Genomic DNA, 26,520 nt, shown 5'->3' with positions numbered 1-26,520 from the left:
TCTTTATAATAAAGAGCGCATTACACAATTATTGTGTGCAACACGAGGTGTGTGTTGTACGTACCGCGCTAGGTGTATGCATGCACAATTGATCTTGTACCTCGAGTACCTCGACAGAGGGGAAATAGTGCGAATGCCGACTCCCTTCCGTGTTGCTCGAAGGGCAAACCCAATTTGTCAGTAAATAAGAACAAACAAAAATCTACTCATCCATTTCCTTTGGGTGCTAGTATACTAGCCTAAGACAAAGATAGTATATGATTCTCTCTGTCTGTTTCAATTGAGACAGTCCCTGGCCAAGCTATATTTTCCTATGTGCTTTTTTTAACATTTCATGATAAATTCATTATATAAACTGTTCTCATATTTTTTCGTAGGCCTATAAGCTCGACAGGGCACGAGCGATAGAGAGGCAAATAAAATACCGAATATTCGGCAAAGTGACCGAATAGGCCGATTACCGAATAGTTGCGAATATTCCTGGCAACTCTAGTCGTAATATCATAGTATACCTATAGTTGGTCATCTAATGTTTGAAATGAGACAGTCCTTTGACAAATTATATATAATGTCGTTTATGGTGACACTGTCTCATTTTGTCATTGCAAAGCCATTCCTGAGCTAAATAAAAGAAGCAATCATTAATTTTTATTACAAGGGGCAAAGATGTTGTTTAATACCTCATGGTAACATATTGATCAATACCCAAACGTTCGAAAGGATACAAAATTGAACTAGGAGAGAAGCGAATGGTTTAAAATTTAGAATATTGACAGTTGCGGGGGTCTCAAGGCATGAGGGTTAAACAAACTTTGTTACAGTGCAACACGTAATTTTTCATCACACTAACACGAGGAAACCATTTATTATTCAAATTAATTTATTAAAAGTTCTTTCTATCGGCCAAGGTGAGGGAAATAGCTTTCTTCATAAAGTATTTCTTGTTGCGTCCGTCAAGTTTTATATGGATGCACGGTCATATCATTAACCCTTAAATGCATGATTTTTTGTATAACTTTTTAATAAATTGAAATAGATGTGTCATGTTGTATAGATTGAGGGAAAAATAAAGAAAAAAATCATAGTATTTAAAAAAACATATCAAATATACGATGCATATATACATCATTATGCATTTAAGGGTTAAGAGTGCCGTGCCGCCCATGGACACCTGCAACACAAGAGGGATTTTAATTGGTTTCAGTTTCAAATAGGAAACTTAACAATATGAAGTGTAAATTGCGCAATTACTTATAGCTCTTACAAATAATTTTATTCATCACATCGGATTGCTGTGTGCGGTGGTCACCTGGTGGTCACGCATTTAGGCAAGAGGATGGGGAAAAAAATTTCACATTGTGAACTTACCTTAATGTTAAGAATAATTTTTCCTCTGCATTAATTTCATTTGAGTAATTTGATTGTATTTCGTCAATTATTAAGTCTCATTCAATGTTGAATTGCTTTTCATTTAATCGGCAATATTCCCTGAATAAACGATCACCATTAAATATCAGATTTTTTATTAATATTGCGTAGCTGACTATTGTAGAAAGGCAAACTGGTCTTCTTTTTCATGTAGCATGTAGCATTATCGTCACTCGCTTCTTCACGTAAAAAATACAAAAGTAAATTAGTATTTTATTTGTACGTCTGACATTATATGACTTGACATTGACAAGCCATCAACGAACGCTGTCGCGACTGCACGCCGCAACAGCCGCAGTCGTGCTGCTATAGTAGTGCGGCACCGCGTAACGTCGCAACTGCAGTGCAGCGGCAGTCAGAAATGGACAGTCACCTTAAGAGTCGGCGTAGCTTTATTTGACGTTCATAAGCGCATTGTAATATGCCCACTTGAATAATACACTATCTTTATCTTACGCGCCTCTATTATATTATTTATTTATTTTAAGCAACGCTAAGCGGTTTTCGTAGTTTATGGATGTTGCTATATTAAGGGTGTCACATGCGCGTTTCTGACTTATGAAGCAATTGGTTCTACTATACAACCTAAAATAAATAATCAATTTGAGCTATCGGTTTGTTTTGTCCTCTTGACCGCGGCGAGCTGTGATTGGTCAATTTCATCATAGTTGACTAAACTGTTTCGAAATGAATATTATAGTTAAGCCCCAATTACATGCACCCAAATTAGGCAAAAGTACCCAACCCAACCCATTAGGCAAAAGTACCCAATTACACTTTACAGTTTGGTATACGAAATTCAAACATTACCTACAGTCGACGAGTAGAAAGAAAGCATTTTAAACGAATATAACTTCCTATTATACAATATGTCTCGACTGAAAGTAAGCTAAGTATGCTTAGGCTTTTATACTTTAATGTTGATGTACTTACTGACATCAGAACGCTCACCAACTTGTCGAAAATAGTCCGCACTTGCCCCAAAATACCTTACATATAAAAACTTCCCAAAATAATACGTAATTTTTTTTTTTAATCAGGTAAATACACATAATATACAACTTAATTACAAAAGTACCGTTAAACCAGTAAGGTTTGTCTTGGTACACCATCCGCAGTAGATTTGATACAATAATAAAATATAACAACAACATAGGAAAGTTCATTAATCATTAGATTTATAATTTTTGTGCGCACTTTAGCATAAGGACCCTTTTTAACTAAACTGAAACCAAATTTAACATAGAAATACTTAACGTATACGAGTGAAACTAAGCTAGAAAGACACGTTTTTCCTACATTTCATTATTACGCAGAAAGAAAAAATAATAGTTTTGAAGTATTTTACAAAAACATTCATATCTCCGTAACTAGAAATGAGCATAAGGACCCTTCTTCCATGGAAACGCACATATTGTTACTCGAGTCTTTAATTCATTCCAGCCTGCGGCTGTCGTGAATAGACTCGTACAATATTTCACTTACCCCCCACGTTGCGCACTGTACTATTAATCACGATCTTTCCAGAGGTGCAGATCAAAGTCCAGATTACTCAGTAGGAGTCCATCCAAGCCATCCAAATCACCGGCAGATTTGAAGGTTGACAATAATTGGAATGAAAGAGATTTCCGATACTCGTGGATGCCCGTTCCGGAGAGCGACAGCAAGCTGGCCGTGCACACCATCCCCGCCGAGACGCGGGCGGGCCGCGCGTCCCACCAGCACTCCGTCAAGTTCGGCGTGGACAGCTACCACGAGTACCGCTCGCGCCACAAGCACACCCCGCCCACCAAGGACACCGCCAGCTTCCCCGGCCACACCGACAGGAACGCCGTGCGAACAGTCATATTCCAGAACGACGACGACAGCTTTCGCACCGACGAGTCGGTCGCCTCCGACAATAGCTCCACCGACGGCCGACAATCGGATCCCAAACAAAACGTGAACATAGACGACATCCTAAAAAGAAGAGAGCTCACTGATACGGAGAGACTCATTATTTACAAAATATTAAACTACAAACACAAAAAAAAGAATAAATCCACTAAAGTAAATAGTACTGATGATGTTGCTAAAGGTAATGGAGGATCGAAAGGCACTCAAGATGAAAATATATCAGAACCATTTAGTACAGAAGAAGCAGTATGGCCAGACGCCGTACGTGTTGGCGATGAGCATGTTAGAGAAGATACAAACGTACTCGGCACCGACCACATTACTGAAGGTAATTGTTCTGCTATCTGTAACCACATAATTGTAGACTATTCTCATGATAAAGTTAGAAACGTAAATGTCGATGAGAATTGTTGTATGTTAATTTAGTCTTAATATTTAAAAATGGTAAAGACATACTACGCGAATGGTTGGTTGCTTTGTGCGTTCAGTTTTGCTCCAAGGAACCACTTTCGATTCTTATTTTCTTATGTGCCTGCGGTTTAAGAAGACCCCTATCTATTAGTTATAAGAGCCCCATATCATAGGACCAAAGAGGATATAAGTAATAAGATAGAGCGGAACTGTCATAGTAAATTTTGTGGCCACAGTAAATTCACTGCCATCTATCGACGACACACGGTTAAAACTAAAAATAAAAATATCAAAAAATGTATTTATATATGGATAAATGATTTTTTTATTTGCAATATTTGCATTAATTATTTTTATATTATTTTGACCCATGTTCTTTCACTGATATGCGTTAAAATTGTTAAATAACAAACGAAACCGTCAACGCCATCTATACGAGAGTAGGTCAAAGGTAGTGGCGCCATCTGATCGAGAATCAAATTTTCTTGATTTTTCGAGGCACGTTTTTTCCTTAGACTGTATCCATCTATTACGGAGTTATAATCTTTGATAGGACTGAAGCGAAAATAAATTCATCCCCACTTTACTTTGACAGCGCCATTAAAACGCGACGCGCGGCCTAGTACGAGTAGTAAAGGAAAGCGTGATCCCTTTGACAGCGCCATGAAAACGCGACGCGCGGCCTAGTACGAGTAGTAAAGGAAAGCGTGATCCCTTTGACAGCGCCATGAAAACGCGACGCGCGGCCTAGTAAGAGTAGTAAAGGAAAGCGTGATCCCTTTGACAGCGCCATTAAAGCGCGACGCGCGGCCTAGTACGAGTAGTAAAGGAAAGCGTGATCCCTTTGACAGCGCCATTAAAACGCGACGCGCGGCCTAGTACGAGTAGTAAAGGAAAGCGTGATCCCTTTGACAGAGCCATTAAAGCGCGACGCGCGGCCTAGTACGAGTATTTAGTAAAGGAAAGCGTGATCCCTTTGACAGCGCCATGAAAACGCGACGCGCGGCCTAGTAAGAGTAGTAAAGGAAAGCGTGATCTAGGGCTTCCAAATACCGGACCTTTCGCAATACCGGTATTGGCAACTTCAATACCGAGATCCCGGGATCCCGGGATTTTTTTGAAAAATAGGAACCAAGTAAATTTGAAGTAAAAATACCAAATTTTAATCAAATTCTTTTTTATTTTGCATGCGTGTTACAATATATAGTATTTTTAACAATGATATCACTTAATAATTAAGCCTCTTTTTCTCTCTATTGACTAGTTTCTGCACTTGCAGCTCAATTGAATACAGAAACATTTTTAGTATAAAAGGTTCAATGATTTTCTAACATAAATAAAGTAGCACACAGTGCATTGTATAAAAGACAACATCTTCTAAACATTCGCTAAATCATTATACTAAAATTTACTTAAAATATAATAATTTAATTTGTTTAAGTAAATTTTTAAGGTAATTTTACAATTGAAATGCAAAATAAAATAAATTTAAAAATCATAATTAGCAATTTCCCCACTTGTAATGTAATAAAAATCAATCTAAAACTCTAAACACGCGCATATTTATATTTTACAAAAATTTAAACAAAAATTCAAAATTCAAGTTCTATGACCCATAACGGTTATAAGTGTTTTTTTTTTAAATATTCAAACATTAAACAGTCTTACAAATATTACAATACAATTTAAAATCAAATGTTTTGTGCGTCAATGTCATTGAATATTAATTTTGTTTATTCTTTAAATAAAATTATCTATTGTACTTAAGTATTTAAATTTAAATAAATAAACCCACATGGTATATTTCTCCCTTCGGAAGAAACATGACATGAGTTATAAACCATTTCGTGACCTGATCTTTATCGAGTATATCTAATAAACAGTAAACAAATAATATATGCATACTTACATTGTTGTGAGATTCAGATAAACAACAGCCGGCGCGAAACTATAACTACAGAGCTTATAGCTTACGTACACATCAATTCACGTTATAAGCACCGAGAACCGACTGGCTACATTATGTTACCGCTCCACGTCGCGTGCGCAAGACAGAGAATGCTGTCGAATTGTAAAACGGAAGGAAGATGCAAGATCTATGCGCGCAAAGCTTTGTGGTGATGCCGAATTTTATCGTTTCGATGGGTAGTTCACGTTTGTTTTGCATATTTTGTTAGTTAATAAAAATACCGGGATCCCGGTATTTCAAAATTAAATACCGGTATTGAAATCTACCATAAAAAGGCGGTATCCCGGGATCCCGGTATTGGAAGCCCTACGTGATCCCTTTGACAGTGCCATGAAAACGCGACGCGCGGCCTAGTAGTGATCCCTTTTACAGAATAAAGTTATTTTTCAGAACCCAAAACAAACGTAGAAATACTGATACAATTAATAATACGTTTTTGGCAAATAAATCATTTTTGATACAAGCTTTTATCGCTGACTGTACTTTTCCTTCCACAGGAAAATAATACTCATCGAGACAATTCTAACAACCCCAAACACAATTAGGTTGCGTTTTTTACATCACAGATTTCCCGTGACCACCTCCTGTCTCCATCATCAGATCAGCTCCATGTCATCATAATATTGCATTGTCATCCGATTTACATATGTGTGCAAAATTTCATCTCAACTGGAAATCGGGAAGTGGGTCCAATTTAGCTTCCATGATTTGACCCACACTAACTAACATATATACATACATAACATATACTAGGTTAACAGGGCAAGTTAAATAAAAGCTTGTAAAAAACAACAGCGTGTTACATATATGATTTTGTCAATAAAGATCATAAAATAGTACATTTCGATGCTAGTGCGGAAAGTATGTCATTACTTCACGAGTACCGAGATATCTTGCCACTCGCCTACGGCTCGTGGCAAGACTCGGGACGAGTGAAGAATGACATATCCACACGTGTATCGAACGACGTTTTTTAATACAGTTGCGAAAAAATAAGAAAAGCAACAAGTATTAAGGAATGGAATTCGAAACTTTTTATATTATTAATTCTGTGACATCATTGACATTGACATTATGAAGAGGTGTTTTTCTAGCTTTTATTCGACTAGAATAGATTTTGTTATTATTATTGAACCCACTTCAATGAGTTTTTTTTTCAAATGCATGTTCTACAAGACAGAAACAATTGTAAATATTAAAACATTGTACTATTATTACCTAAATATCGTTATTTACGATTATTTGTGTATCGTATATTTATAAAAACAATATCGAATGTTGCCTTTAGAAACTTAAAACATTCTTGCAGTAAGGAAATACGCCTCTTCTTTGACAGGCGTTCCGTTCCATTCAGACCACTTATTAAGAACGGTTTTTCAACATTAAAAAATAAACGTGTTAATAATACTTATAATGATGAAGAGGTAAGTAATAAAATATGAAATATGCATACTTTTCGTATTCTTACATTAACAATAGGTTTTTATGTTGATTACGACGTTTAAAGGAAACTAATATAAACACTCAATAAGTAGTCATGAATTGGAACAAGTATAAATTTAAAAAAATTGGAAAAGTAAAAAGCACTAGTTCGCGAAAACCAACTTTCCGCACGCAAAACAGCCACGAAAAGTAGCACTTTTTGAGCAACTGTATTAAAAATATAAATTATAGTTATAATGGGTCTTGTTTGTGAGGGAATAGGTCGAAAATCTTTTTAGTAGCTGCAGCTACCAGCTGTCACCCTTATCACTACATAGTATAATACAAAGTCGTTCCGCTGTGTGTATGTCTGTCCCTTTGTATGGTTTAGATCTTTAAAACTACGCAACGGATTTTGATGCGGTTTTTTTTAATAGATAAGAGTGATTCAAGAGGAAGGTTTATATGTATAATTTGTGAGGGTTTTGTGTAAATTAGTTGAATAACCCGTGCGAAGCCGGGGCGGGTCGCTAGTTTTTTTAATAATGATAGAGTTTACTGAAAAATATCAATCAACTGAGTCTTTATCTTAAAATTTTATTTCATGGATAAATATCCAAAAATGAAGACTATCATAATACGCTTAAATAGTACTTAAATAATGTAAAACATACAAACATGGCTTAGAATAGACAACATTAAATATAAAACCTTATAATCAAAAATTATAACTGGCTCTAAAATATTTTTCTCAAAAATGGACGGCAAAGTCGACGTTGTCGGTTAAAAAGTAGGTCGCGAAGTGCGTTGTTTATGGTCAGTCAAAAAATTAAAAAGTTAAAAACATTGCAGTCTCGATTTCGGGACTGCAATGTTGCATACAAATTCTATTATTTGTCGAGTTCCAAACTTTTTAAAAGTTGAAGTGGCCATATCAAATGCAGGCATAGGTCCATTAAACAGCCAAACAGATGATCAGTACTTATTATTATAATGTTGGTACCGCGACTATTTAGGTGTCTCAAATAGGTTGGCGTATTTTCAGCAGAAAAATACAGTTCTATTTTTAATTAAAAAAATAAAACGGCGGCAAAGCAAATCTTACTACTTTTTTCTGTGAAAATATATACATAAGGACGTTGCTTCTGTATAATTTTTCTATTATATTTGTATTAATTGCGCCATTTTTGAGAAAAGCACTATATATGACTCGGCTGGAAGGCTACTTGCTGGCTTCGGATTCAATTAAACGGACTCCCAAGGTCGTCCGTTTAAAACGAATCCTCAGCCAGCAAGTAGCTACTTCCGAGCCTCGACAATAATGTACTATTACATTCTTAAATTTTTTTCTGTATATCGTCTTGTTAATATGACGAAAATATAAGGATTCCTAGTTGACTACGGACCCTAAAAAGTCTCCCGATTCACCCATTTAATTATTAATAATTTCGTTTTGTGTCATTCCTAAAGTGTCCTTATATAAAATACCTAAAATAAATAATTGTATTAGGTAGATGCATGTGATCAGCAACATTTTTTTGTTACAGGAATCTATGAAGTGGCTGGCAAAAATAAGTAAGTATTTAAACATCAAGCATGTAATTTAATAATAGGGAGTATTACTGCGATGTTCTGCCGCCAGAGTGCAGCACTAGTGCACATGCTAAACCATAGAGTAACATAATATACATACTATGCCTTAAACAGTTTTTTGACAAGTTTTCACTATGACATTGATGCATCAAGGCGGTTTGTTTACAGGTGGCTTACCGCGAAACGTGAAAATCGAAACGTCGTTATCTGCCTCTATCGATCGAATATGCAAGAGTGATAGAGAGGCAGAAACCGAACTTTAGAAATTCGTGTTTCGCGGTAGGCCCTGTGATTGTGCTAGTGACGCCCTCTACGCAGGGTTTTGCGTTATATTCCCTATTTATGTTAATATTGATTTGGATACTTAGTACCTAATTATGTTCGTTTACCACACAGGTACAGGTTATCTTGCAACATATTGGACTGCTACCGTACAAATGTGGAACCATGGAAATTAATATCCAAACGTAATAATTGGTGGTAATAATTACAAAACAAGAATTATTATTATACATATATTTGTAGATGATGAACTCTACCGTATTTGAGCCCTTGACAGCAATATTATAGTGTCCATAACTAAATAGTTGCAAATTACTAAGGGCCACATTGATGATCTGCAGAGTGCAGAGTTCCTATATCGATATTTTTCCCATATACTAGCGATCGCTCCAAGTTTTGTTTGTAAGTGCGTAGGTACACTTTAGTGTTATTTTAGAGACGAAGTCAAACTTCACACAGCATGACTGCTAGGCTACTTACATGATTTGCCTTCACATCTTGATGAAATTCTCTGTGGCTTAAAAATGCTACACGCAAAATTTAATTTGGCTTATAATTGACACGTTGCAGGATGCCATGAGTATCACCGGTGGGTTCAGAAGCTAATTTTTAAAATTTTCAGGAATTGTTTTGCGGATTTTATTTAGGGGTAAAAGTCAAACTTTAAATGCTATTTTGTAGAGGACCTTATACCTACAAGTGCGAAAATAGGAAATTCGCAACGAGTGGCGAATTTTTAAACATAACCGAAGGGAGTGTTTCAAATCGACACGAGTTGCGAACTACCTATTAACCGTACAACGTTTTATTGTAAGGCCTGAGTGGACGCTCAAAGCGGAGCGTTCGGCGGGGCGTGCAGCGCGGGCGTGGCGTCGGGCTCACATGTGATTTGAGCAGCGTGCACTAAGGCCGCTCCTATACGTTTGCATTTGTTTAACATGCACGCCGCACGCCCCGCCCCGCTGCACGCTCAACTCGAGCGTCCACTCAGGCCTTACACTTACAGTACATATGGCCCTTTAAATCTTCGACGTAGTTATGTAAACTATACCAACCGATGAAAAGGCGCAGTTAAAGAGGTATTTTCCGTTCGATATATGGATATTACGTATCATTTTATGATTTATATGTACCGTATCTGCAGTACAGTTCCATAAGTCTCGTAAAATAGGTATTGAAGTAGAACTGTGTCAGTTTGTAAAATTGAAAAAAAAAAAAATGTTTTCGTAAATTCTTTTTGTTTTAATTTAAAAAAAATGGCCGAATTGTAATGATGTGATATATTTTTAGAATCGCCTCAAAAAGCTCGTATACACACACGATAGGTTTTGGAAAAAAAATTTTTTTTTACCATAAAAAAATCAATGTTTAATCACTCCTCGGGGATTTTTTTTTAGGAACTAACTTGTACATCGATTTGCGGTTTTTTAATTCGAACGGGTTACACTAAAACGTATGTTAAGTTGAATAGAAAAGAACGTTGAATTTGTTTTTGAAGTGAAAACTTCTTTAGCGGCGCTGTGCATACTCGCGACAGGTCACGTGACCGACAGATTGAAAATTCGTAAGATTTGTATGTTGATTTTTCTGAGAGATAAACTTGTTAATGTTAAATAATTGTAATAGTTCTGAAGTGTTAAATTTTTAATGTAATATAATATAAATTGTTATGTTTGTGTACGATAGCGCAATAAATTAATATTGTATTTTACCGCATACATGATAGTACCTACTTTTATACTGATAATTAAAGCAATTCGTGCAAAATTATTCCCTAACCATTCCAAAATATCAAAAATGCACAACGTTTCACTTCTGCCGGCACTCCCGGAGTGCATCCCGTTGTTTTTTTGCACTTACTAAGCACGAGAGAATTGAATACCAATAACTGTTACGTACATTGCGAGTGACGACCTTTTTTCGATTACCTGTTGATCGGCACAAAAATGAGGTAAACGCGGGGTGGTAGTGTGTCCCCACCCCCAGCCATGTTTACTAGGTAAGGTAATTATTGTTGTGTTATGTTGATTACTCAAATCTACGCAAGTGCAAGGTTTGACCCACCATTTTTGACCACCACACATACGAAAGATTAAGGCTCACAGCAAAGTAAGATGGCGCTTATATCGTTTATCTGTTAGGTACTCTCGTACTTGTAATTGATAGACATTAAAAAAGATGTCAATAAATAGTAGATTGTTAACCAAGGGATGAAATCCGAGGCAAAAATGATGCCTTTCACCCGAGTTAAACACTCTCCTTTTCATTTCGAATACGAGGAAAGTAAAATGCATGTATTTTTTTTAAAACATGACTAAGTATACATTTTTATAGTATTTCTTGAGGGTACTTTCAATTAACAATTCAGGCAAAAGTATCGTTATTTATAGAATGAAGAGTCAAATATCAGAATGGAAATTGTATAACATATCCATTTAAACTCAAATTGCAATTTGGGGTTCTTAAAAAAAGGAGTGTACAGGTTTTTAAAGGGTCGGAAACGCGCGTGTAATATCTCCGGTGTTGCAGGCGTCCATAGGCTACGGTAACTGCTTACCATCAGGCGGGCCGTATGCTTGATTGCCACCGACGTGGTATAAAAAATAAATTGCGTAGGTGTCGTACAAAAATTTAAAAAAAATCGTACTTCGAACGTAAAATGCTCTAGTGCAGACACGTATCATTTTCTGCACACCTTTTAAAACAACAATGACCCTCTTTCAGAGCATGAGAAATGAAAAATATTATTCGTCAACATTAGATACAGCGGCGAAAAATAGCTTTTTTTTTTTTAATAACTAAATATCAAACCACGAAAGAGGAACCACATTTACTAGTGTAATCTGTTACAGGTACAACCTGGAGTCAATGTACTACTCGGGGCTGGATAAGAACCAATCCAGCAGTAGTGACAACAAATGCGACAAACGTAAAAAAGGTAAATTACTTTAGATCGTAAGAAAAAACAGATTGTAAGTACAAGAAGAGAATAAGACTTATAATTAATTTATAAATACTTATACATTTCATTTTTATGGTCATAAACGTACTGTACTGACCTTAATTATATTATCTAATATTGAGTCCAAAAGGGAAGGGAGTCCCTGTGTGTTTATTATTGTGCCTATATTACGAAAATAATACGCACTTGTTAGGGCGTTCGCTAGCTGCGCGGATGCACAGAGCTGCCATTGCACGCATCGCGCGGGTGCCATTGTATTAGGTAAAATCCGTCGCAAGCGTCTGCGCCAGTTAGCGTTGCCCATGCTATTTTTCGTTAAGGCGCTTCGCGCAGTTTTTAGCCAAAAACTGTTACTTTTTAGAGCTTATAACTTCTAAATGAGTCAACCAAAAATTATGAAAAAAATATATATGCATCTTCACTCTATGGACAACAATCGCAACATTTGACTTTTTTCCTGAAATTTGTAGTATCACCGAAAAAAAAATAACACGACAGGCCGTTTTGCGGCTAACTTTGCTTATAACTTCTAAACGGCTTAATCGATTAAAATTATTTTTAAACTAACAAAAATGTTTTAACAGGTTCTACAAATGCAACATAGCTTTTCTTAATCAAAAAATATTTTCTTAAGAAATCGCACGTTTTTCCACATTTCATGCGTATGCAGCCTGAAAATGGCGTGGCCGGCAGTCGTGTGCCAGCTTAGAGACGAGGAGGCTGTGTCGCTCGTCGCTCCGTGCCTTCCTTGCACTATGTTCGCTTATGCACAAGCAAAGTGCTATAATATCGGAGTTATTGTGGCCAAAGAATAAATAACTGCAGAGCGCTGATTTGGTTGCGACGCGCATTAGCGAGCGCAACACGGTATTTTGCGGTCTATTACAATGAATGTAATGATAATATCCGTATATATTATACTGTATACGTATGTTTGAGAAAACTTCATTTGAAATAAATAAATAAAGGTTTTCTTCTGGATTTCAGTAATTATTTCATTGGGTCAACTTGGTGTATTATGTCTTCTAAATGGGTAAACAAAAAAATATGAAAAAAATATATATGAATCTTCATTTATTGTTCAACAATTATAAAATTAAACTTATTTCCTGATATTTATAGATTTACCGTAATAAAAATAATAAAACAGGCCATTTTGCGGCTAACTTTGGTTATTTTTACTAAACGGCTAAATCAATTAAAATTATTTTTAAACTAACAATAATGTTTTAATAGCTGACGGTCTTTCCACCGCGATACAACCGGCCGACGATTTGTTTTATTAACAATATCATCTAAACTACCATCTGACAAAGTATGAAATGGGATGCGATGACTGAAAAGATTTGTTTACATGTTCATGTGACCAGTTGACGGTCCACCGAGATACAACCGGCTGACCATTTTTTTAATTCACAATAGCATCTAAACTATCATCTGACACAGTATCAAGCGGGAGGCGATAACAAAATTTTTTTGCGTGTTTCGGTGGCTGCCATTCCTCAACCCATCAACGGAGCGGCAGCTGACGTCCACAGGGGTTCATCATACATAGCCGTTAACCACTAAAAAAATAAATGACTGCAAAGCGCTGATTTGGTTGTGGCGCGCTTGTAATAAAAACCGGCCAAGTGCGAGTCGGAGTCGCGTTCCAAGGGTTTCGTACATTACTCAAATTAAACAATTTATTTTTTATGTGAAACGTGCGTGAAATGTCTTTAATAAACCCGTAGGGGTTGGATCAAAAACTAAATAATTAAGTCCGACTCACGCTTGACTGCTCATTTCTAATAAGTTTTCCTGTGATCTATAGGTAAAGATCTATTTTGTGTATTTTTTTCAAAATTTTATACCCAGTAGTTTCGGAGATAAAGGGGGGGAATGCTCATTTTTTGCCTATTTTCGTAAATAACTTCTAAACAATTTAAAAGTGCTTGTTGCTAGGCCTATTTGAATAAAGAATATATTAAATTGAATTGAATTGACTGTTTATCCTAAAATTATAAAAAATATACATTTGAGATTCTCACAATGAGCTCTTTCATTTGATATGTAACACGATATAGTTTGAAAAACTTTTTTTTTTAATTTTCTCTTTTACCCCCCAAAAGTGGCCCCCGTGTTAAAATTAATTTGTTTACGTTACATGTCCGTCTTTGGGTCACAAACTTACATATATACACCAAATTTCAACTTAATTGGTTCAGTCGTTTCCGAGAAAATAGGCTGTGACAGACGGACAGACAGACGCACGAGTGATCCTATAAGGGTTCCGTTTTTTCCTTTTGAGGTACGGAACCCTAATAATGATGGTATTCCCACGTAATGATTGAGAAAACTTCGAACTTCGAAAAATAACACATTTGTAGTAGTATATGAAGCTAGTAGGTACTTTAATTTTATAAGTTAACTATTAATGGCATTATTTATATTTATTTATTACGGATAAAAAAAACGGTATAAAATAAACGTACTGTACGCCTCAATTCTTCATCTTAATCCGTCGATTTGACTTAGGTATTTATTTGTAAGAAACAGATAAAACACAAATTAACTAATTGAGGCTTGTAAAGTATAATGCATAAGGGAATATATTTTTATTATAATTTACGACCTCCACTACACGCATGATCTACTCATACTCAAACAACAAAATATCTGCAAAAGATACACAAATACGAGGTATAGCGCCAAATGCCGCGCGCCTCTGGGCTGTAGGTTATTCTTTGAACCTCGTTCCGCCGCAGTCGCCGCACCGAGACGAAATTCACGTACGATCGCAGTGAGCGGGGTGCGGGTACAGAGACGCTGAGACGCTCAAGGCCAAATCAGCGAGAATCGTCTTAAAGCGCTCACCCGCTCCGTGCAACCGCGCCACTAAGCGGACGCCCTTAGTACGAATTATTTCGTTTCAGTGGTCCTAGGCTAGGGGCACAGATTATATAATAGTTCTTACTAATAGATACTTATCTCTCAAAGAAAACGCAAACACCTACCGTTTTGATACCTATACAAAAATACAATGGAGTAACCTTCAGCGCGCCGCTCCCCGCACCGCGCGCACCGGCACAACTAGGGTTGCCGACGCTTAGAAATAATAAATAACTACCCACTATCTATATGAACAGCGGAGTGAAATAAAATGAAATTTAAATTATGTATTTTAATCATTCATTTACAACTGTTTCACTTTTATGTATGATTTTTTTTCCTTCTCTATATCTGTTATTGAACTTGATTGTGGCTGGTGTTAGTGTAGGTTTCATAAATATGTATATTGGGGCAGTAGGTATAGCGACTATAGATAGAAGATACCTACCTGCTTAGGTATAAGTATAAATTTTAATTCGTGTGAAGAACGGTCGTCTCTAAACCGATGGATCAAACTAACATTAGAACTATATACCCATAAGGTATATACCCACAGTCAGCGGCGGCTGGTGATTCTATATTATGGGTGTTCACTATCACAGTAAAAAACTACACATTCAATTAACCGACACAAAATACGGTCATTGAACTCTCTTATAGAATATCGCTATTACGAATATCTTGACGACCGATAGACGCTAACTGCAGTTCATTTTACAAATGGATTCTAGGTTGTGAATGTTGTTTTAAAATTTTATGGAAATATGTGCTAAATTGTTAACACATCGGTTTCGGTCCAAGCAAACTCACCGCACAGCCGTCGCCCGGCCCGCCCGCGCCCGCTCCAAACAAGACATATGTACTTAGGTAGGTAACACGATAAACTAAAACACCTAGTTACTTTTATCACAGCGACATAACACAACCACGGTGTTTTTGCATATTGATCTTATTTAATGACATATAAGTTTTTGTTTTTGACGAACATTGTTACGAAAGTTCAAGGTTTTCCTTTTATATTGAACTCGAGTCGATTTTGTAAACTTTTTTCACATTCTCCCGTTAAATTCATTCATTTTAAATACCTCAAAACAAACAAATTATGTGCACTTACTGCTTAAACTCTTGGTTAATTATTTATAATAAAAAAATGCCACAATTCCATTCACGCGCGTACTTTAAAATTGACTACTAACTAAGGTCTGTTTACAAACAAGTGACAATATGGCACGCACAATGCGCGCGCATTCGACGAGAGGGCGCAAGGTCAAACGGGCTACGGAGCGCCGCTCCAATTTTACCTCTTTCTTCATAGAAAATCTTCTGTTTCACGTGCGGAACTGTAGCGAAACTTCTCTTTCGCTCTCATTGAATTTCCTATTGATTTTATGTACTAAATCTTTTTCATAGGAGCGCAATCCAAAGCGCTCTGCTTCGCGCGTTACCTATGATTCCTATGAAATTATAGGAGTAGGCCGAGTAGTATAGGCCGTCTATAAACTTATAATGAATAAAGGTAATTATTTAATTGGTATTTTACTTTTGTACGATAGATCTTAAGAGTAATATATTAATTAGGCACTATAATTTCATTATGATTATTTATGGGAGTGCACTGCACAAGCGCTCCTTAGAGGAAGCCGCGCCTGCCCACAGTATAGCGTAAAATAACTACATATAAGCAAATTAAGTTCCAATTATTATAATATTTCGTTTATGCGTTAGTGTGTGCGAAATACTCATTTTGAAAGGTCATATGTCCCTGCAGTAACCGCAGTGTTTCCGCCGTTTTATAAACCGCGCAATGAACTCTGCAAGAATTAGTTTTCAAACTTCGTGTAATTTTAACCAGATAGAGATTAATGTTACACAATAAAGAAAAATAATAGAGAGCCCATGAATACAGGTAATTATTATAAGATTACCAGAGTATAAATGAGTAAGTACTTTCTGGTGTAAAGTTAAGAACTTTCTGTCGTTAAAATAAATATTTACCAAAAAGACTTAAAAGTTTGTACCTACCTATTACAAATAGTAGTACAATGGGATTAGGTCTAACCTCGAAATCCTTCCAAAGATATGAAATTTGGTATGTATGTTAATTAAAGGTCTCTTTTTAGGGTTCCGTACCCAAAGGGTAAAAACGGGACCCTATTACTCAGACTCCGCTGTCCGTCTGTCTGTCACCAGGCTGTATCTCGTGATCTGTGATAGCACACAGCTGTACAGCTGAAATTTTCACAGATGATGTATTTCGGTTGCCGCTATAACAACAAATACTAAAAACAGAATAAAATAGAGATTTAAGTGGGGCTCCCATACAACAAACATGATTTTTGACCGAAGTTAAGCAACGTCGGGCGGGGTCAGTACTTGGATGGGTGACCGTTTTTATAGTTAATGGTACGGAACCCTTCGTGTGTGTGTCCGACTCGCACTTTGCCGGTTTCTCATGTTCACACTATTTGACATTTGGGGACCTCGAGGAGTCGCAGCCATCTTGGAAAATGTGTACCATCCTGGAGAAATTTGCGTTTTACTCTAAATATACGTTCTCTATGAAAATATGGTGTAAGGCAACATTAAAGCTTACTAAATTCTACACAAAAAAGTCCTAGATATCTTTGCGGAAAAAATACATCTTGTTATAGAAAAAACTTGGGCGCCTGAGTTGTCTCCAGTACTGACACGCCTGTATCGTCTTTCCCTGAGGTCGGGTCAAGTCCCCGAGTCGTGGAAGCTTGCAAACGTACAGCCTGTACCTAAGAAGGGTAGTCGTGCTGACCCGTCAAATTATCGGCCTATCGCGATCACCTCCATACTTTGCAAGATTATGGAGCGTGTTCTGAACACCAAGCTCCTGGCATATCTCGAAGGTAACGATCTCCTCAGTGATCGGCAATACGGCTTTCGCCGGAACCGGTCTACTGGGGACCTTCTGATTTATGCCACCCACCTATGGGGCGAGGCCATCGAGAGACATGGAGGGTATCGCCGTGTCCCTCGACATTTCCAAAGCCTTTGACAGAGTCTGGCACGACAGTCTAATTAGCAAGCTTTCCGCGTATGGGATTTCCTCTGGCCTGCGCTCCTGGGTCACTGATTTCCTAAGGGACCGATCTATTCGAGTTGTCCAAGATGGATGCTCGTCTGATCTTTTGGCTATTAATGCCGGGGTACCTCAGGGTTCAGTCCTCTCCGCGACCCTCTTTCTGCTGCACATCAATGATCTGCTCAAGCCCGGTATCTTTGGGTACGCGGATGATAGCACGGTTACGGAGAGATACCTTTGTGACGCGAGGGTCAGTGAAGCTGACACCAAGATCCTCAGGGAGACCATGGTGGAGCGATTGAGTCTGTCCTTGGATGCCGTGTCCGAATGGGGCGAGGCCAACTTGGTCTGATTCAACGCCACTAAAACACAGGCGTGTCTTTTCACCGCAAAACGGACCCAGTTCACCTTGGCTCCCACTTTCCAAAATGTGTCCCTTCCCGTGACCAACACTTTAGAGTTTCTTGGTTTATGTTTAAAATCAAACTTAAACTTCGGGTCGACTATTGAGTCTAGGGCTAAAACTGCTGCCAAAAAACTAGGTGTCCTATTTAAGGTGAAGCGGTATTTCACGCCGAATCAGTTTCTCTCCCTATACCAAGCACAGGTCCGCTCGTGCATGGAATACTGCTCCCACCTATGGGACGGTTCCGCCAAATATCAGCTGGCGGCCCTGGACTCAATAGAGCGCCGGGCTCATAGACTCTTTGGCGATGACCCATCTGTCAAGTCAAGAATACAGAGCCTTGAGCATCGCCGTCGAGTCGCTTGCCTATCGGTGTTCTATCGGATACATTCCGGGGAGTGCGCACAGGAACTGCACGACCTGATCCCACCTTCCCCTTTCCATCATCGGACATCCAGGCGCGGGGAGCGAATGCACCCCCCGTTCGTGGTCCACATTCCATTTGTTCGGACGAAACGTTTTGCCTCCTCCTTTTTGGTACGGACGGCTAAGGAATGGAATGCGCTCCCGCCATCTGTATTCCCTGGTCAATATGACCTCGGTCTCTTTAAAACAAGAGTGAAAAGGCTGTTACTAAACCGGTGAGCTCCATCTTAGGCCCTGTCTTCACTTTCCATCAGGTGTGACTAGGGCCAATCGCCGATCAGTTTATAAAAAAAAAAAATAGCTGAATCCGGATTTAGCGCTTATACCCTTTCAGGGGATGTTCTCTTAATAGAAGACTTGTAGGAATATGAATTCCACTTTTGTACCCCAATATCAACATTTTACTCGACTGCGACTTAAACAGAAAGTAGGGTTATGGGTTTAAATACTGATAATCAGTACACCCTGTAGCTCCGGATACTGGACGGATTTTTTAAAATGACGTATCTGTAGATTCCTCTTGCCCTTCACAACCTGTTTACACTTGTTTTATTAAAGAAAAATCAGTACAGCCGCCTTGAGAGGATGCTCAATATTAAAACATATTTTTACTTGTAGCGCCTAAGCTATTGAGTGGATTTCAATTAAATAGACATCAGTAGATCTATAATTGGTACACGAGTGCTATGCAATACAAATTTACTAAAATAAATGGAGGAAAAATGTTTAGGACTTAAACAGTTAAAAATGTAACTGCAAAAACAGATTTTAGGTCTTAAATGGGGTTTAAACAATAGTGACATTAACGAAATTTGACACCGACAATTTCAGGGATCCCTGTTTGCTTGTCATAAAATTGGAGCGTCGGGGACCGCGGGGATCAAACGCCATCTTGAAAAGTATGTCTTTTCTGGTTTTTCTTTTTTTCTCGGAATATCTGGGTTTAATGTGAATACTGTGTGTGGCGAAACGAAAGTTTATTAAATTCCACACAAAAAAGGTATACGCCACAATGTCCCGAAACCGAAGCCTTTTTCGAGAAATAGGGCTCAGAAGCTTACAAGTTTCCACACAATTTTTTTTTCTTTTAGAGTAGATAATGTTTTTGTGTTCCAAAAATTGGTCTTAAAATAAAATTTTAGTAGGAGATGATATTACCTTTTGACTTTTGAGCCATATTTCTAGAAGAAAGCTCCGTTTTAGGGTGTTTTATACTTTTTTTGTGTAGAACTTAATAAGCTTTTGTTTCGCCATACGCAGTATTCACATTAGACACAGATATTCCAAAAAAAAAACAGAAATACCAAAAAGACTTATAGTTTTCAAGATGGCGTTTGATCCCCGTGGTCCCCGAAGCTCCAATTTTTTGACACGCAAACAGGGATTCCTGAAATTGTAGGTGTCAAATTTCGTTACTGTCACTATTGTTTAAACCCCATTTAAGACCTAAAATCTGTTTTTGCAGTTACATTTTTAAGTCCTAAATATTTTTCCTGCATTTATTTTAGTAAATTTGTATTGCATAGCACTCGTGTACCAATTATGGATCTAATGATGTCTATTTCATTAAAATCTACTCTTTTGTTTAGGCGCTAGAAGTTAAATATGATTTAATATTCGGCATCCTCTCAAGGCGGCTGTATTGATTTTTCTTTAACAAAACATGTGTAAACAGGTTGTGAAGGGCAAGAGGAATCTACCGATACGTCATTTAAAAAAATCCGTATAGTATCCTGAGCTACAAGGTGTACTGATTATCAGTATTTAAACCCATAACGTGGGTAAACCCATGGACGGCTTGGGGGACCGTGCGTTATCGGAGGCCGATCTGAGACGGGCAGATAACATGACTACGCCGCCGAACAATAATGTAAATAGCAGAGTTATTAAAAGAAAACGGGAAGATGAGCCGGCCGGCGATTTTTCTACATTTAAAGAGGAAATGAGGGCTATGATGACTGAAATGTTGGCTACACATATGACTGAAATTACGAAAAACAACACCAGTACACTAAGACAGATCCAGCAAACAAATAAAAACATTGAGACCTCCGTTGCGAACCTTTCTTCGCAGTTTGAAGACTTTCAACAAAAAATAACCAGTCTTGAAAATCAAATCGCTGAGGACAGGTCCTGTGTACAAAATTTAGAATACAAAATAGAAGACCTGCAACGCGAGAGCCGCAAAACAAACCTGGAAATCAAAAATGTTCCAAGATTACCGAATGAGACCAAGGAGGACCTCGTGAGCATGATTATATCGTTATCTAAAACTGTAAACTGTCCAATAAACAAAACTGAAATAAAAGACATTTACAGAGTGCGCTCCAAAGAAAAACACGTGAACAATACCCCTATAATTGTGGAAACATCATCAACTTTTATAAAAAATGATATATTAAAAATGTGTAAAGCGCATAACATTAGGAATAAAATGAACTTATGTGCCAAACATCTGGGCTTGCGCACCTCTGAGGACACCCCCGTTTTTGTAGCAGAACAGTTGACTGTACGCGCGTCTCGCTTATATTTTCTAGCACGCGAACTTAAAAGGCGAAAGCTCTTTAAACACTGTTGGACCAGCTACGGAAGAGTGTACGTGCGCAAAGATGACAACTCACAAATTATACAGATATATAATGAAACCCAAATAGAGAGACTAAGCAAGAAAAACCTCGGAAATACTCAAACCATCGCTACATCAAACAACAAGAGGACCCCTAGTGCACTTGTAGCCTCGCCTACCCTGAACCCCGCAGCGCCTGTCGCGACGTCTAGCGCGTGGCAGTACAACTCGAACTTCACCACTGAACAGACCAGGGTCTCAGAGACGGCGCCGCTGCCGACTGAACAAATCTGACTAGACTTATATTTCTGCCTGGTAACTGTTTTTTCAACTTTGGTTGTAAATTTAATTTGTTATAATGTCAACATTGCTCTTAGCCAATCCTACTCTGTACAAAATGTAATTAACTTAATGATTGTAATTTTTACTTCATATTCGCATGATTGCTCTTAAACATTAACTAACCTACACACAAAATACACTAACTACTTAAATAATAAATGGGTGCGCTCAAGTTTACGTTTATATTACACTGCCGTTTTGTTAAATATTAAAACTTATACCTCTCATAGCTTGAAAACTACTAGTATATTGAATCTGCAAAGTTATGTGTAGTCATTTAACTACCTTAGCTGACCTAGATCTTATTGAAACAGCGACATCGATTATGTGTGACATTCAAGATCTGCATAAATATATACCAATTAGTCAAAATGAAAATGTAACTATTATCTCACAAAATATGAGAAGCATATACTGCAATTTTGATGACTTACAATTGAGCTTTAGTGAAATTAACTACAACATAGATGTCCTAATATTATCGGAATGTAGACTCAGTCCTTTAAAACCTATTCCTTGTGTCCAAAATTATAACTCTTTAGCTACTATTAACAATCTCAATCAAAATGATGGAGTCGTATGCTATACTAGTTCCCATCTTAATTCTACGGTCAAAGAGGTTAAACTGCAGCATGCTTCTTGTGTGCAAATAATTATAAATAATCTGTTAATATTGGGTACTTATCGCTCACCGTCAAATAGTAATGCCTCCATTTTTATAAACTCACTCTGTGCTTACCTCGAAACAATAAAATCCTACACGAACATAATTATTACTGGCGATATTAACATCAATCTTATTCCACGTGCACATGATCCATCACATGAAATAACTAATAGAAATAGCTACCTTAATATGCTTTCCTCTTTTGGGTTTCTCCCTGGACATATTCTACCAACTCGAGAAAGTAGCTGTCTAGACCATTACATGCTAAAACTAGACATTAGTAAACTAACCGCTCGTATAGCAGTCCTAAACACCTCGGTAACAGATCACCATATGATATTTTTAGCTCTTTTCACCAGTAGTTCGAAAGTCAGTTGCCCAAAAACAATGGAAAAAATAAATTACGAAAAAGCATTACTTCACCTGCGTGATAATAATGTCGTATCATTACTTGCAAGTAATGACCCTGAATTTATTACTGAACAACTAATTAAAAAAATTAAAACATCCCTAATGGAAAGCAAAGAGGTTAAACACATTCCTAAAAAACTACGCTCTATCAAACCTTGGATTACACCAGGTATACTCAGATGTATTAAGAATAGAAATAGGATGCAACTTAAACTACGCCGTAACCCTGATAACGAAGTCCTGAAGATTACATACAAGCGGTATCGAAATTATTGCACAAATTTAACAAAAAAAGTAAAAAATAAATATGAGAGAGACCTACTAGCTAAAACAACGGGCAACTCGAAAGCACTGTGGAAGACAATAAAGAACTTAACTTATTATAAATCTACAAATAATCAGACTTCAGCGCTCTTCAATTCTAACCTAACCCCTCTGGATGTTGTCAACAATCTAAATGAATTCTTTGCTAGCATGGGCAAAAAACTCGCGGAGGATATTCTAACCCTTCCAGTTCAGAACGATACCCTCTAACTTAACAAATTACTTCAATCCTTCTTCTTTCGTTTGGCTTGATACTGATGAGTCCGAAGTAGATAGTATACTTATGAATTTAAAATCTAACAGTGCTTCTGGTTGGGACGACATTCCCACCCACTTCTTAAAGCTGGCTAGAAACATTGTTGTTCCAATTATTTGTAGACTTGCAAACCTTAGTTTTGCTGAGGGAGTATTCCCACGACTACTTAAGCAAGCTATTGTTATTCCTGTGCACAAGGGTGGAGAGAGGGATGATGTCAATAACTTCCGGCCCATATCTGTACTCCCAGCTATTTCAAAAATAATAGAAAAATTAATAAACACGCGACTCTAACTATTTAAACAAATTCAAAATTCTATCTGACAATCGATTTGGCTTTCGACAAGGTAAATCCTCGGAAGATGCGGTTATGGCATTAACGTCGATAATAACTGAAACTGTTGACAAAAACCGTAAATGCTTAGCTATATTCCTTGATCTAAAAAAGGCATTTGACACCGTCTCTCTCCCCACTCTCGTTCACAAACCTGAAATTATGGGAATCAGGGGTAAAACACTCGACCTATTGAATAGCTATCTCCATGGTCGCACCCAGAAAATCAGAATTGGCCCTTATCTTAGTGATGAGAAGTTTATTTCTTTTGGAGTTCCTCAAGGAAGTGTCCTTGGTCCGACATTATTTTTAGCTTATATTAATGACCTGACAAATCTTAGTATTGACGGAGGTAGCATCATTTCATATGCAGATGATACTGTTGGTGTTTTTAGTGACGTTTCATGGGAAAAAGTGTATGCAAAGGCAGAAAAGGACTACATAAGATATCTGCTTGGCTGAGATCCAATCTACTTACACTATATGAGTCCAAAACTAAATACCTGTGCTTCACTAAATACAACAACACGCAGCCACCTAACACCCTATTACTAAAAATCCACGGATGTAACCTAGCAAACACTCAACTTTGTCAGTGTAACTGCATTGAGAAGGTTGAATCCATTAAATACCTTGGCGTTATTCTTGATCAGCGTCTCTCTTGGTATGGGCATGTCGAATATGTTAACGGCAGAATAAGAAAGCTAATCTGGTTATTTAAGAAATTAAAACAAATCGCGTCTCCTGATTTATTAAAACTAATATTTACTGCTTTGGCCGAATCCATTATGACATACTGCATTACCATTTGGGGGGGATCATGCAAAACTAAGTTTATTGATGTCGAACGAGGTCAAAGGTGTCTGATAAAAGTCATGTACTCGAAACCTTACCGATTCCCTACAACTGAGCTGTATCAAATGTCAAAACTTCTCTCTATGCGGAAACTGTATGTATTATTTACTATATTAAGACTACACAAATCTCTAAATTTTAAACAATACTACACGCAGGAGAAAACCTAAAGCTGCCCCCATTCCTAAGTTAAATTCTGTGTTCGCGAAGCGGCAACATGTCTCTCAAGCAGCCTATTTGTATAATTTAGTTGATGCCACACTGTCTATCTATCCATTGCAGACATTTAAATGTAAAAGAGTAGTCCGGGAATGGTTACATACATTAAACTATGAGCAAACAGTTATTATTACATTCTAATGCTACGTCATAAATATATATAAATTCAAATCAGCATATAAACGTATTAAAGAGTAATCTGCATCTATCTACCTATCTTTATTGTACGGTCTCGCAAATGCATACAAATACACACACAATATAAATATAAGTTAACATTTACATATAACAACATAACCTATTACTATCCTTATATTAAAACCTTCATGCTATACTTAAATGCATATACTTAAATACTTATTTCCTCTGTACCTACTCTCAGATTATTGCATTGCATTGAACTGTTATCTTAACTATAACTTTAGTTTAGTTTAATTATAATTCAATTTGTTACTTTCTGTACCTACATAATTAACTATTATTGTATTGGTTGTACCCTTAACTTGCTGCTGGAAGAGCGGGGTCTCCTGTCACAAGTATTGCAATACTTACTAGGAGGTCCCAACCCTTTCTCAAATTGTAACACAATGATTGTGACCAATAAACGATTTTTCATTTTTTCAATAAACGATTTTCATTTTCATTTCATTTTCATAACCCTACTTTCTGTTTAAGTCGCAGTCGAGTAAAATGTTGATATTGGGGTATAACGTGTACAAATGTATAGACAAAAGTGGAATTCACATTCCTACAAGTTTTTCTATTAAGAGAATATCCCCTGAAAGAGTATAAGCGCTAAATCTGGATTCAGCTATTATTTTCTATAACAAGATGTATTTTTTCCGCAAAGACATCTGGGACTTTTTTGTGTAGAATTTAATAAGCTTTAATGTTGCTTTACACCATATTTTCACAGAGAAGGTAGATTTAGAGTAAAACGCAAATTTCTCCAGGATAGTACACATTTTCCAAGATGGCTGCGATTCCTCGAGGTCCCCAAATGTGAAATAGTGTGGACATGAAAAAGATACATTTAATTAACATACATACCAAATTTCATAACTTTGGAAGGATTTCGAGGTTAGACTTAATCCGATTGTACTATTCTAACTAAACGTATTATAAATTATTTAATAAATTATACTAAATTACATTAAATTAAATCAAATATACAATTACACATCACAATAACAAATTACTCTTACTCTAAAAAACTATACTATCCTAGAAACTAACACTAATAATAATAAGTCACATAACTAACTAACAACACCATAACCGTAATATCTAACTATAAATTTGTCGTAATAAATACTACGTGTTTACATGTTTTAAAGAAATTCAATAGTACTACGTAGCTAAGTACCTATCGTAAAAATTGCCAGTGCGGCGCGCGGTCACGTGCGTGCGTGAGCGTGTGTGGCAACCAACTGGCTTGCTGCTAACTGGCTGCTTACCGTAAACGGAAGGCGATTCGTAGGCCTGCGGGTAACAAGTGGGAAATTTTTCGTCCCTGTTGTCCCCACTGGTGCTCGTACACATTGGATTTTTTCCATTCGTTACTAAATGGTGACTGATTGGGACATATCTAACTAGGTCATTTAACTTCTGTGTAGATTTTAATGGTATTTCTCATTATGTCATAATTTTGCCTAATTTATATGTTAATACTCTTTCCCGTTTTATATTGAGTCAAGTTCTATTTGTGTTGGTTCCGCAGTTCCATGTTCCCGCAGAACTGACGCAGGGGACAGTCTTCACCATTCGAGGTAGGTATTGAAACTATTTCACTTCCATCTTATTCAATTTTGTAATGTAGACCAAAAAT

The 26,520-nt window shown here is 37.1% G+C and overlaps 2 protein-coding genes across 4 annotated transcripts in view; one reads left to right on the top strand and one right to left on the bottom strand.

Annotated features, from left to right (window-relative positions):
* LOC134754837 (DNA replication licensing factor Mcm7) overlaps nucleotides 1-26,520 on the bottom strand; it is a 425,513-nt gene that overhangs the window by 178 nt on the left and 398,815 nt on the right. The gene's annotated exons all lie outside the window — the stretch shown is intronic.
* Nucleotides 1-26,520, top strand: part of LOC134754805 (uncharacterized) — a 48,285-nt gene that overhangs the window by 17,891 nt on the left and 3,874 nt on the right. For 2 of the 3 annotated variants that reach the window (XM_063691183.1, XM_063691181.1), the window contains exons 7-11: nucleotides 2,956-3,652; nucleotides 8,674-8,701; nucleotides 9,116-9,199; nucleotides 11,854-11,939; nucleotides 26,413-26,461. In XM_063691183.1, the coding sequence (XP_063547253.1) occupies nucleotides 2,956-3,652; nucleotides 8,674-8,701; nucleotides 9,116-9,199; nucleotides 11,854-11,939; nucleotides 26,413-26,461 (944 nt within the window). The remainder of the gene's footprint in view (nucleotides 1-2,955; nucleotides 3,653-8,673; nucleotides 8,702-9,115; nucleotides 9,200-11,853; nucleotides 11,940-26,412; nucleotides 26,462-26,520) is intronic. The other variant, XM_063691182.1, reaches the window with a different exon arrangement.

This window comes from Cydia strobilella, chromosome Z (assembly GCF_947568885.1).
Source record: "Cydia strobilella chromosome Z, ilCydStro3.1, whole genome shotgun sequence".
Classification (NCBI taxonomy): Eukaryota; Metazoa; Arthropoda; class Insecta; order Lepidoptera; family Tortricidae; genus Cydia; species Cydia strobilella.
Note: the sequence above shows the minus strand (reverse complement) of the source record. Positions and strands in the feature narration are given on the sequence as shown.